The sequence below is a fragment of the Acipenser ruthenus genome, chromosome 11 (genome assembly GCF_902713425.1).
Source record: "Acipenser ruthenus chromosome 11, fAciRut3.2 maternal haplotype, whole genome shotgun sequence".
NCBI classification, from domain to species: domain Eukaryota; kingdom Metazoa; phylum Chordata; class Actinopteri; order Acipenseriformes; family Acipenseridae; genus Acipenser; species Acipenser ruthenus.
The window spans coordinates 32,783,744-32,798,158 of record NC_081199.1 but is presented as its reverse complement, the minus strand read 5'-3'; the positions used below and the strand labels follow the sequence as shown (position 1 = coordinate 32,798,158).

The 14,415-nt window shown below is 35.7% G+C and overlaps 1 protein-coding gene across 2 annotated transcripts in view; it reads left to right on the top strand.

Moving 5' to 3' along the window:
• Window positions 1-13,060, top strand: part of LOC117426604 (beta-1,3-galactosyltransferase 1-like) — a 79,888-nt gene extending 66,828 nt beyond the window's left edge. The window contains exons 2-3 of one of the 2 annotated variants that reach the window (XM_034044355.3): window positions 6,159-6,248; window positions 10,530-13,060. In XM_034044355.3, coding sequence (XP_033900246.2) covers window positions 10,764-11,750 — 987 coding nt within the window. In that variant the 5' untranslated portion in view covers window positions 6,159-6,248; window positions 10,530-10,763 and the 3' untranslated portion in view covers window positions 11,751-13,060. The remainder of the gene's footprint in view (window positions 1-6,158; window positions 6,249-10,529) is intronic. The other variant, XM_034044353.3, reaches the window with a different exon arrangement.
• Window positions 13,061-14,415: the final 1,355 nt, after the last annotated feature.

The following is a 14,415-nucleotide window of genomic DNA, read 5'->3' as shown; positions in this document are numbered from 1 at the left end:
TGTACTCTAAATATGAAAATATATTTTAATATTCTTATGAAAATGAATGGTTTTGCTTACCAAAGACAGTTTTCGGATACACAGGTAAACAAGGCTGTGACGGTCCTGTTGCAGTATCACCAAGGTCCAAAATACAGGATTTAGTTGCATTTCAATGTCATTTGAGGAGACAATGCTTGGCAGGTTTTCTTCCCGCCGATCTGAGCCCCATATACATATTCGAAAGTTTATGGTAAGAGTGCAGTTATTTTTTTTTGCAAATATACCTTATGAAAAACGTTGAATGCCCCTTGATTATAAGTACGATAGTAAGTGTGTGTTTAGAAGCTTAATAGTCAGTATTAATAATTGATTCAAATTGGTGTGAAGTGATGGAAATGGTGTTCAAAATTGGTGTAGGTACTGTAGGACTGCAGAACAGGTTAACAGATTTAAAGGTTTTAAAAAACTGTGCAGTTTGTTATCCTTACTGTTTTTCTAATTTGCTTAAATAGGCATAACATGTTTTAAAGTACAAGCTTGCTATGTTAAACTTCATTTATTTGGCCGCCTTATGTTGGGGGAAAAAAAAAAAACAATGTCAAATATATATGTAGCATCCCTGAGTGGTTTTGTGCTATAAATTATTATACAGTACAAGTTCTCAAAAAGACGCAGGAGAATGAATCCGGTTTACAACTTTTATTTGTGTCCGTCAGTCCGACTATTTTTCAAACTCAATATAATGAATGAAACTCAGTATTCAGACTCACTAGTAATAGAGTAATAAAAAAAAATAATGCAAGTCTTAATGGGTTCAATAACTGCAGGGGGAAAAGTGTGGAATAGCCTCCCCAAACGAAAGACTCACGTGCTACGTGCTGCCTATGCACAGAATGATATACAGTACCAGTTGTTTGAATTGTTCATATATTTTTACCTGATACTGTAAGAGTCATTTACTGATGAAGTCAATATATCAAAGATAATGGGTCCTATTCACAACACTTTAACGGCTGTTTTTAAAGCCATTTTGATTAAATAAATCAAGTTTACAGTTTACAATACATTTTGATTTGCAATATATTTACAAATTATTTACAGACGGTTATTCCTAGTTTTCAAAGAACTGTTCGAACTAAAAGAAGGTTTGCAAAACACTCCAACAAACAATCCGCAAATATTTTTTTAAAGGCCCAATTTGTGGATTTTTGTTGACATTTTTGTTTTGCTTCCTACAGCCTACAGTTTTGCTTTGTAGTTTACAGAAAGAAAAAATAGTAATACAAAAAATTAGGTAAACTATGGAAGAATGTTTCGAGGAAACATATTTTAACATAAAACTGAACACGATTGAAGGATACTGGAGCACAATCTTTCTTCACCCTTTAAACGTGTGATTTTGTCATTATAGAAGCCAAACAGTTACACAGTGCTGCTTCTTTTATTATTAAGTCTATGAATGTCATATACATGGCCTCACAAGAAATGCTTTTATACTTTCACCATTGTCTCACAAGGTGACAGTCTTCTGAAAGATTGGCAAATTATTTAAAAACCGCAGGAGGCACCCATCACATCTGATGAACAAGTATGTAGCTTTGGCAACTGATTAGATACAAGAGCAATCATTTGCATCTCTATTTTCTTTGCAGTTTTTTTTTTACCTTTCTCTCTACCTCTTTCATTGTATTTTCAAGTTTAAGGTATTTTTCTTTTGGTGCTTGTTGAGGCTTTAGCCTCAGGAGACTTCAAGTTGTCTTTCTACTACTCGCCATTAGTCTCAGCCAGTTACTTTATGACATTTCTGTTTCTATCTGACTACTGTACATAACAACCCTTCTGGCTATGATGGTAGCCTGCTATTCTTTTGTTGGGGCAGTTTTGTGACATAGGTGATGGAAAAACTTGCTTTTAAAAAAGAAAACCGCAGGAGGAAATGACTGAAAGCAGCTGAGTAACTTAGCATTTGAAATAAACATTTTTTAAAAATCAATAAAACTGTAGTAAACGTTTTAGAAACAGATTTTATTGCATCTTCACTGCATTAAAGGCGTGCTAACCAAGGTTTTAAAAATGTATTTTCTCACCTCTTATTAACGCTAGAGACCTCTTTTTTTCTGTTGAATATCTCTTGTTTCTTTGATTTTATTTTAAACTGCAATTTGGAATATGCAGACAATGTAAAGACAGTCCTATAGATTTAAAAATGTCAGCCTTTCCTGATACCTAATCACTTGATGTGTTGTAGTTCAAATGTACTCCAGTGGTGTCACTGCAGCCAGATTGTGTGGTGCCCAGCCAAGGTACCTGGAATGGATGCAGGAGTTTATCTATATTGTTGTATTTAAAATACATTCTTTTCAAAATGTATGTACCTGAATCATGACCCATAACATAACCGGTAGACAGGAAACCAGTATTATTAGTTTTTAATAAAGTTAAATTGTATATTGAAACATTGATTAGCACTCCATTAAGCATTGTGCGGTTCCTATAGTAAAGTTTTGATATTATTATTATTTATTTCTTAGCAGAAGCCTTTATCCAGGGTGACTTACAAGATATCATATTATTTTTACATACAATTACCCATTTATACAGTTGGGTTTTTACTGGAACAATCTAGGTAAAGTACCTTGCTCAAGGGTACAGCAGCAGTGTCCGCCACCAGGGATTGAACCCACGACCCTCCAGTCAAGAGTCTAGAGCCTAACCACTACTCCACACTGCTGCCCCGCATGTATCATGCTTACCACAACTGATCCCAAACTCTAACAAATTCCTAAAGGGTTCCAAACAGACAAGCAAAGGCTTTCCCTCACCGTACAGCTGGGACTGAATAGATAAGAAAAGAACCTCATATTGTGTCTGTTGATCCGGAATATAGAGTAAGCCATGTTGTTTATCAACATTCTGCTGGAATGTATTTTAGTTACCATATTCCTATTCTCAATCAGTTTACGTGTCTATTATCATGCCACATGCAGAGTGCTGTTAGCACAGTGGCTGCCCCTTATTATCAATTCAAATTTAATTAAAAGATTCTGAAAGGACACTTTAGAAAATACCCTGTAAGACCTTCATGCACCACTAAGCAGCAGAAAAGCAGCAAACATGCCATTTGAAATAGTCAGCAACAGGACTGCATCAGCAACCAGAAGCATTGCAAGCACAGATAAAAGAATAAAGCCCTTTCTTTTTAATTAACTCCTGTGCCCTTGCTCTGTTTTTAATACGAAGTGAAACTGCCTTCCGGCCTTTTCTGTATGAAACAACACTTTTTTTAATCTCTTCTAAATCTGCGTAAATACTTTTTTTCTTAAGTTAAATCACCTACAGAAGAAGTCTACTGGTTCTTAGAGTAATGGTGAGAAGAGTTTAGACTGTATTAAATGAATACTGTACAAGGCCTGTGATCCTCTGGTGTGGATTACTGTGGTGTGCTACAGGAAGCCAGAAAAAACTGCAAAAGCTTCTTAGACAAATGTGTCGTTTTCAGACAGTGTCAGACATTGAAAGTGACGACTGTAAAATAAACCATAGTAAAATGAAAGCTTTGTTGCCTGTTATTTTTTCAGGCCTGTTATATCCATATTAATACCAATGTTGTGCAATCTGGATAAAAACTTTTAAAAGTTTTTTTTTTTTTTTAAATGAGTGCTGTCATTTAAGCAATTACGTGACGAGATGTTATTTTTATTTAAAGCAACAAGAAATCAGCTGTGGTACTTGGAATTTTATACGGGTCTGTGGCAAAGTGGTTTGCAGTGCGCAGGTGTAGAAGTGATGCAATGCGTAACAGATGACAGACGAAAAAGTTCACGGTCCAAACAATGCTTTATTGGGTTCTGTTTTAATCCAGGTCGTGGCGACCGTAAATAATAATTGCAGGCAATGCACAGCAATGTGTATTTCACAGTTTTAAACCACAGGTTACAGTCCCAAAATAATAAACACAATATAAACACACACAAAGACACAAACACGATCACAAGTCCAGAGAGAGTGCTAACGTGCAAGTGGTGAAATACAGTTTATTCGTGCACAGTGGTGAAGTGTTGTCCGGGTTGGTGCTGGCCTTAAGCGACAGCTCCCAGTACATGTTAACCGTCTAATAAGAACAAACGAGTCCAATTAGAAACAACAAAACAAACAAACATGAAACACTCACGGTTACTTTTTTACTCTCCTTCAGCGGTTCTCTCTTAAACATAACAAAGGAACAGATCGCTTAGCCACTTCCCCTTTTGTACCGTCAGCCACGCCCCCTTGGTTAGCGAGTGCAACCATTTTTCCTCCAGTTGCCACATCGCTGCCTGTCTGAGGCGATGACTTGGTGTACCGTGGCTCCGCCCCCTTTCTAGATGGTCAACTTCCACCTTTCCCTGGAATGAATTGTCAGACCATCCAGTCCGGGTCACACTGTTCCCTTTACACATCGCCCTCACAGGTTGAGAGGGAGATTTATAACCAAGATTCATTCTTTCTCTGTCACAGGGTTTAAAAGCTGCCATTTTAAATAATCAGGGCCATTGCAATCTGTTGGTAATAAACTGAATATGATATACACTGGAGTGATTTTAAAGACAAAACTATACACATAACAGACATAATTACATAGTTTTAAAATTACATTAACTGTCTAATGAGGCTATTTAAGCCAATTTAAGCCAATTTAGAAATAGTCACAAGGCAGCAGAGGAGGTTTTCTGTAGTGTTCAGCTCCACTACCCAGGTTTATTCATTACAGCCTACTGCCAGTTTCCATAGGAACCGAATACCCCCATCTTTCACATAAATAATAATTAGTTATAGTGTGTGTGTGTGTACTTGAGTGCAAATACATAGTTAGTCATTGTATAATTAAATGGTAGATGAAAAACAAGCCATACGACTACTGATTTTAATATCAAGTAGTTAAAATGTTTACCTGTTGTGGACTAAATCTTTAGTCTACAGAACACAGGTTTAGATGCCTTTTTGTTCATCTGACTGAGGTTTAGATGCCTTTTTGTTCATCTGACTGAAATATGAAGAAAAAAAACACACACACACATTTGAAGAGCTACTAAATTATATTTTAAAGTAGCCAATGAAAAACATATTCTTTTGAAACTTTTAATTAAAATGAAATATCTATTGTATCCATTGTTTGTGACTCATGTTGTTCAGGTATTGTTCGCTAGGGAGAGCACTCCCATGATTTGCACTCCCATGAGTTATTTAGCAAAATGTGTTTAAGCTTCCATATAGTGACTGCTTTAATATTGCCTCCACACGTGTGGGACAATGTAAGTTCTGACTATGTTAACGAGTTTAGTACTTGGGTGTTGAAATCCTCTGCGAATGATATGCAGTAGTGGACACAGTCGTACGTACATCAGTAAGGACGTGCATACATGTGTATGTACGTACGTATATCACACTTCAAATATTTCTCCACAGATCTGGAACGCTTCTCCAATTGTTATGAAAAGCGGTCGTACTGTTTAGCATAAATGATTGCGATCATATGATTCTGGGGGGGTCTCTGTCACTCTATCCATCTGATTGTCACATTTATATACAGTATCCTGTATCATTTCTATATGTCACATTTATATATGATATCTGGATTATCATGAAACGTGGTATTAACATTATTTAGTTTAGGTTATTGAGAGTATCAGGTTTGTGGATATAGGGGGGGTCTCTGTCCATCCTTCTGTATGTCACACACGTTTGTATATATCTGGATAATCAAATTGTCATGAAACCTGGTAATTATTGTTCTAGACTGTTCTGTACATACTGTTGATATATGTCATTGTCCTCAACTTTGTCATCATACGGATTGCTCTGATTTTGAATTTCTAGTCATGGTGGGGGATGTATTTTACAGACACGCTTATTTTAGTTTGCATTGTGTCCAGCAGGACATGCACACTCAATGTGACACCAGTAGTGGTAAGATGAAGTCATTTGCTCAGAAAGGAAATTCACAGTGCCAGGAAAAATGGCTGTCAATCATTGTCATCTCTTCTTTTTAAACATAGCAGAGTTGATTCATGAGAGTGGAAGATACATAAGAGAGGGCGTAATTGAGAAGATGAGAGAGAGAGAGCGAATGGAAGAATGAGTGCAGTAAGGGACAACTGCAGCTGCCAATAACTTCATTACTCTTGGTGTGTTGCCAGGCAAACAAGCTCTAAGGATCAAGTGTGCATTAGCCCACGCAGGGAAAAAGAAGATATAGGAGAACGATCCAAACCAGAAGTTAACTGAAGGTTTGAAACTTATATGTTTTTTTAGCAATAGAGCTTGACAATAAATTACATATACAGCTGTAGGTTACATACTGTACTAAACTTAACTTGAGGTTAGGGGTTTAGTTTCTTTAGAGTACTATTTTTAGTCATGTGACTGTGAGGCCATGTACTGTACTGCACAGTGAAAAATAGATGTATGTGTTACATACCATTTGTGGTTGGTCAGGGGTGTTCTTAAATGTCTTGTTTCTAAGTACCCATGTAAAGCTTTGTTAGAGTGATTCTTAAGCTAGTTAATTGTACTATGGTCTCTATAGTCTCAAGAAGTAAAGAAGGATGATGTCATCAGAATATTGCAGCAGACCCATTCCACAACCGCCTTGTGTCTATATGACTAGTATCAATACAAAGCTGTTGATGATACAGTACAACTTACCATACCAATAAACTATGTCAAGTTCTTTAAAACTGTGCTTCTGTTTTTTACTTTTAAAGGCTCTCCCCATTACCCATCAGTTTAATGGTTGATCTCCATTAATCTTTATCTGGCTAGCAGCTGTGGTTTACCACCATCGCTTAGTTTAGTTCAGCATTTTAGTGTTGCAGGTTGCAACAAAAAAATGAACGGATAACAGTGAAGAAGGTGTAACAGTAATTTAGTGTTACACTTTCAGCGTATAAAGCGCTTGGTGAATTTTTCAGTTCATCCCACATTTTCAGTCCCATACACTCTAAACGCATTGAATAGCTCTAGAATAATTCAAATGTAATCCTAGGGGAAGGTGCATACAGTATGAGTTTCAGTGAGTGGATCTTTGCAGAAGGAGCAAACTCTATGCTTTTGGTCATTATTACAGAAAATAACTTTGCGGAGTGGAAAGTGACTGCAGCTGTATTTGTGGTGTGATTTGTTTCAGGAAAAAAACTGACTTTAGAAGCTGTCATACAGCAGTCAATAAAGGGCAATTTCTCTCATAGAGCTGACCTATTATTTCAAGCAAGACATGAAAAAAGGCAGAGCTACAGCAAGCGCATGAGTGCAGTACCATTGGGAGTTAAGTTTACAGAAATCCAGATGATCCTCAGACCCAGCAGTCAAGGACAAAACTGGGGAGAAAACTTACTGGCAGGTGGAATATAGAGCCGCGAGTAATTGAATGCCTTTGTAATAGAGACTGCCAATATATTAGTGTGTGGATTAAAGGTGTGCAAAATAGAAAAAAATTACAGTTATGTTTTTCAGACAAGGCAGTTTGTAATTTTTAATATAATTACAGACAAAATTACTAATATAAATGCTTACATTTCGTGGAATAAAGCAAATGAATAAATCATTCAAGAAGAATGGATTAAATGTAATAACTAAAGTCTCACTTGATATAGATCTGTGCGTAATGTCTGTACGTATGCCATACTTAGATTTTTACAAGTTACTGAGTACATCATAATCTACAGTTTTAAAGATGCACATACTGGATGTAGGTCATAGTGATCTACTTCATGCTACTGATAACTCAAATTTTGTATTTACAGCTGTGGTAGGGGACAAATACCACTTAAATGCTTGTTTCAAATTGTTTAAAAAAAAAACTAGAGTAAGAACTTACATAACTGATTAGGCAGACAGAAACCTGAATTATTTAAACAAACTGACAACCCATCATAATGCAGATGTGGCTGCGCATATTATCTGCTGCATATTAAAATGATAACAGAACATCCAAACAGATGGCAGAGTGGAGTTTATCGAGCCACCAATTCAGACAGCATTAGTCATTTGGTGTGGGGGTGAAATTATTTTTGTGTACATCAGTACAAGAATAAACAGACAAGCAGCCGTAGTCTTAACCAGCTAAGACAAAGGAGGCCGTGTGGTTCAGTGGTTAATGAAAAGGGCCTGTAACCAGGAGGTCCCTGGTTCAAAATCCCGGCTCACTCATTGTGTGGCCCTGAGCAAATCACTTAACCTCCTTGTGCTCCGTCTTTCAGGTGAGACATTGTTGTAAGTGACTCTGCAGCTGATGCATAGTTCACACACCCTAGTCTCTGTAAGTTGCCTTGGATAAAAGTGTCTGCTAAATAAACAACTAAAAAAATAATCATTTCCGAGGTTAAACATCCTTAGAATGAAAAAAAGTGTTTTTTAACAAGTAAGGTTTAGAGATATTAAATGCCCAGGTTCATTAAAACTGCTGTTTGTTTCTCAGTGGGCTGTAACAATCCCATTTGCAGGACTTCCATCTATTAGTAAAATCATCTGCTGTTATGGACCTTAATCCTTGCACTTCCTGTCCTTTCAAAGCAGTTGCAAAAGACTCTGACATGAAACACTGCCTTTGAAAAGTAAAGGTAAATGCTAATTTTCTGCTAACTTCACTCTCATATAGCTGTATCCTCCAAGGTCAACTACTATATTGCCTGCACCAGCAATAATAAAGAACAAATTGCTATAATCCAGTGTGTACCAAGAAAAGTAAAAAAGGAGTGAAATTTCATTTGGTACATTTCTGTGTACCATGTGTCCTTCTGAGGTAGGAATCCTGGTATAGAAAGCACCATCAGCAGTAAAAATGAGAAAGTCATGTGAATTCACAACAGCCCCAAAATGAACAGCTAGATGTCTGTAACAAAGGGATGTTGTCAGATTTAGAGAGAATTAAACTATATTACTGCCAACACACACAAAAAAAATGACTTTTCATGGTTTAAGGAGGTGCTGGTGATGTTTTTAATAGGGACATTCTCAAGTTACATTTATTAGCCAACAACAGCAAAACAAGAATGTCATGTTTTATGTAATTTAAACCCTATGAATAAGACATTATTTTGTAATCAGGGTCAACAGACGGGGCAAAATATGCAATACATAATATATGATAATATCATCATCATATATTATTAAACTTCCAACTTACTATGATACTAGGTATGTTTAATAGCCTGATAGAAAAAATATAACTAGTGTTTTGGGCTCTAGATTGATGTGATCATCCTTTGATTTGTGTTCTGAATGACGGTTCACTACAGCTTCCATCTCCCCTTTTAAAAGTTTACATGGTTTATCACACTAAAAGCATTCAAACTGTAGAAAAGAATGGTAAAGAACAGGCAAGTAAGGTCAATAATAGAGAAATATGTTAAAGGGTTGCTTTTCAGGTTTAGACACTATCTGAAATCAGTAATGAATAAGTATGAATGATGGCAATGTAGAAGAAACTTAATGAATATATTCTGCTAGTGCTCCTGCTCTTGCTGCTTAGGATTGAAAGAGCCATTTAGTTGGCCCATTCAGTCAGTATGGGGGTTAATTCTGTGCTAAATATGCTCATGTGTATTTATTGATGCTTTGTTTTATGTAATGGGATCTGCATATGCAGAGTTCTTTTTAGAGTCCGAAACAAATTCAGCATAATTCAGACGGTATTGTTCGGATCACAGTTTATTTGTACAGTATGTATGGCTATGTCAATAAACCCAATTACTGGAAATGTTACACTTTATTCTTATTAGTATTATTGTGAATTAATCATTTTGCAGACGCTTTTATCTAAAGCGACTTACAGAGACTAGTTGGTGAACTATGCATCAACAGCTGCTGCTGCAGAGTCACTTACAATAGGTTTTTATGTCCCATCCGAAAAGTCATAGGGATGTTGGCTGGGTGTTGCTCTCCCCAAAAATACCCATCTGACACCACTGAACACATCATACATGTGACAATCTATTCATTTCGCTTGTTCTGGAAAGATAGTTGTAATGTTGTTTGGATGTGAAGGCGATAAACAGCTATCACATGTAAATGGTTTGACTGAAATCTCTTTATGCAAGCATTGTGTATATTACCAGATGTCCCCCAAAGCTGCAAGTGTCTGCATTTTTGTTTTTGTCACTAATTTGGTCTGACACTAAAGAGGTCAACAGTGATGTGAGCTCTCCAATGGGCTAATTGTTTAAGTGACACAGAAGGTAGTAAGATAGAAGCAAAACTGAACAAGGTTCAAAATGCATCCTTACAGGCAATAATTGATTTACTTATGCATCAGAGATCCTTGTAAGATGTCCAATATAATACATATTTTTGTTGATTTGCAGCTGACTGTAGGATGTGAAAAAAACATGTCAAGACTTGTCGTTCCTATAGAAAATAGCAAGCCATGCATTATGGCTGCAGTGGATATTTTGTGTACAATGCATGCACAGAGAAACTACTGGATAGCTTGACATTGTGTATCATCATTACTGTGATTTCCAGCACAATTCTGAAAAATAATTGTTTTCTTTTTTTCATTCTGTTTACAGCTTTAAATGGAGAAACAGATGGATTCTGAATCTTCAAAGCAGGCCTTTATGTCCTTATAAAAATGACTGTCCTGTATAAAAAAGCTCCTCACACCAAACCATGAACCATCATCGTTATTGGCTTTTAATGTCAAACGTTCAGTCTGAACAGCATAATGCTGTTTGAAAAAACATCACTAATAGGAAGAAAGCTATTTCAAATTCAATACACTAAATAGAAGTAAATGCAACATAATGCCTTCAAAGGTCTCATGCTTATATGTTTTGACAGTTGTTTGCTGGGCAAGTGCTCTCTGGTACTTAAGTGTAACCCGCCAATCATCTTCATATGTAGGCCATACTACATCAATTAGTCAAAGACAGGTAGTGAAGAAAAGAAACATAACTTTCAACAACATTCGAACTCGCCCTTTGAATCCGCATTCCTTTGAATTTCTCATAAACGAGCCTAAAAAATGCGAAGCCAAGACTCCCTTTCTGGTTATCCTCATTAGCACGACGCACAAAGAGTTTGATGCCAGGCAAGCCATCCGAGAGACTTGGGGGGATGAAAATAATTTTAATGACATCAAAATCATCACGTTGTTTCTTCTTGGCCAAAATACAGATCTTGTTTTAAATCAAATGGTAGAACAGGAGAGCCAGATTTTCCATGACATCGTTGTGGAAGACTTTATAGATTCTTACCATAATCTTACCCTGAAAACATTAATGGGCATGAGGTGGGTGACCACTTTTTGCCCAAAGGCGAAGTATGTCATGAAAACAGACAGTGATATTTTTGTAAATATGGATAATCTGGTCTACAAACTACTGAAGCCAACAACAAAGCCAAGAAGAAGATACTTCACTGGCTACGTCATCAACGGAGGTCCTATCAGGGATGTTCGCAGTAAATGGTACATGCCCAGGGATTTATACCCTGAAAATAAGTACCCACCCTTCTGTTCCGGCACTGGTTATGTGTTTTCTACAGACGTTGCAGAACTCATTTACAAAACCTCACTTCACACCACGCTGCTCCACCTTGAGGATGTCTACGTCGGCATGTGTATGCGCAAATTGGGCATCCACCCGTTTCAAAACAGTGGCTTCAATCACTGGAAAATGGCTTACAGCCTGTGTAGATACCGAAGAGTTATCACAGTGCATCAGATCTCTCCTGAAGAAATGCATCGGATTTGGAACGACATGTCAAACAAGAAGCATCTCAGATGTTAATACTGTACCTGGTGTGTGTGTGTGTGTGTGTGTGTATATATATATATATATATATATATATATATATATATATATATATATATATACATATACACATATATATTTTTTAAATGTTCAAGTAATAAGAAGGGCCGGCTTGTAATTTATACATATCGCTCTGTTCCCAGCAGTTTGGGGTTTTGGACATTTTTATCATAAAACTGTATGTGTCTTCAACTATTTACTGATATTTAACTTTGAAGGGAGTTAATAAACAGATATGGTTCCATAAGTGCATGTGTACGTTTAAATAAACATGACACTGATATATATATATATATATATATATATATATATTTTACAAAACTTTTTTTTTTTTTTTATTAGTGTCTTGAAACTATCAGTCACTTGGCAAACCCATAGAAGTCAGTGATAATGATATATAGATAAGTTGGTGCACATTGTATTTCATCAAACACTACTGAAGTAGGCTCAATTAAAATATATAGTCGAGCAGGAAATAATGTAAAGCATTTTGATTGACAGTGCACTATTTATTTGTAGGAGTAACATTCTTAGGCAAAAACTGAAGTTCATTATGGTCGATTGCTGTTCTGCTGCTACTTTGCACCGAAAAAGATACATGAAGAAAGTATTTGTTCATTGATTATGCTTTAGATAAGCAACATTGGGAAAAATTAATTGCCAGCAAGTGCATGTCTTAAACATATGCAAAATGAATTATACGTAAAATTCTGAGGCTAGTCCGTGAATGTCTTTATTTATATATATTGTAAAAAAGAAAAAAATCTGAAAAAGGAAAATAAGTATCAAAAAATGATTACAATCATCATTATAGCTTAGTGTTAAAAATCAACTGTGTAAAGTTTATTGATGCTTGATCTAAAGGCTGTGTTTTTATTATGCTGTATGTACAGATCTTTGTAATTTTTCTTCAACAGCAGTAAGTATTACTGGGCATACGTATCCTGTTGTAAAAGTGAAATAGGTTATTTACATTGTATTATTGATGTGAATGTGGAGTATCTAATTTATTCACTGCTAAAGAAATTATTGCAGATAAATATATTTTGTATTACATGAACCAGATGAAGACAATTTAAACTGGCTTTATAATATCAGAGCCAATTTAATTGGAACTGCTTAGAATTTTTTTTTGATTTATTATTATGTACTATATGAACTGTTGTGATATTTACCGTGCAAACATAATTACATTTTTCCTATTGCAGATTATTGTAATGTACAGTATGACATCTTTTTACATTAAAATAAACATTATTGAACATTATGATGTACTTTACAGCACATCTCATGAGGTCTGTCTTGGTACAGTTCAAAGTACTGTAGCTGTAAAATAAAAAAAAAAAACAGTATGATAGATTCCTATTGAATTTGCTTAGGTGTAACCAGTGACCACACACACCACAAACACGCCTCTTACCACTATGCAAAAGAGCCAAGCTCATCAGTAGTCATAATTAAGGAGCTATTAAACCTCATCTGACTGATGGGTAAGAATCCATAGTGCATCACATGCTTGTTACACTGGCAGTTAACAAAGGTTTCGTTTCTGATAAATCAAGGTGCCCAGGCTCACAGGTAGAATGTACGCATCACACAGATAAATCACATTTTTGTATAAACCAGGAAATGTATGACACTGCATCGTTAATAACTAATATCCTTGTTCTTACCATTTATATGAGTAATTGAGAAGAATCTGCAACAGTTTGTGCCGTATTAAGGTAAGAAAACGCATTCTCTTTTACTTGTTTTATCACTGAAATCATTATTTACTTGTTCAGGTTTTTTTTTCTAGCTTTGTTTATGCACAATCATGATGTCACTCTGCTTGACACTGGATCATTCAAGCGATCACTGCAAATAAATGTTCCATAAACATGTAAATGTATCTTTTTCCAGGACGTTTTCACTTTCTATGTGCTTGTAATCAAGCATTCCTGGGCAAAATGAAATGCAAATGAATGTATAATCTCATCCTACAGCATTACAGGTGTAAGAAACATTGAAGTCATATTTATATGCAATTCCTGGTAGTCATTCAGCTTTCCCTTGCAGACCCACAGTAATGCTGTTTAATTACAATTCGAGTGTGTGAAAATAAGCAACACATTATAGACAGGGCTTGGTCTTACAGTACACTGCAATTAAATGTAGTTGTTTCCAGCTGAATTGCATCTAACTTATTGTTAATCATTCAAAAATAACCTTAAAATGTAAAGCTATGGAACTTAAACAACTTTTACAAAAAAAATATATATATATATATATCATGAAATTTGTAAGCATGTTCAGTTCCCAAAAGGCCCCTCAATATCTACAGATAGAATACATTTGCAAACCAACTTAAATTTGCACCAGGAATTCTTCAAAGGCTGACAAATACATTAGGGTTCTAGTTTAAAATGATGCTGGTTAGTCATCTTGAATCTTCCATTTTTTTTCTTGTTAAATGTAAATAAATGCATGCTGTATATATAATATCTTTAGTACATTACTTTTCATCCAAGAATTTTAAGTATCCTATTATACAAGTATCTTATTGATCCTGTAGCTCTGTAACAATTACAAATTGCAACATCATTGTCTGGTTCTCTGTATTTTGGCACAATGCAATATGATTTGATGTTATTAAACCTGT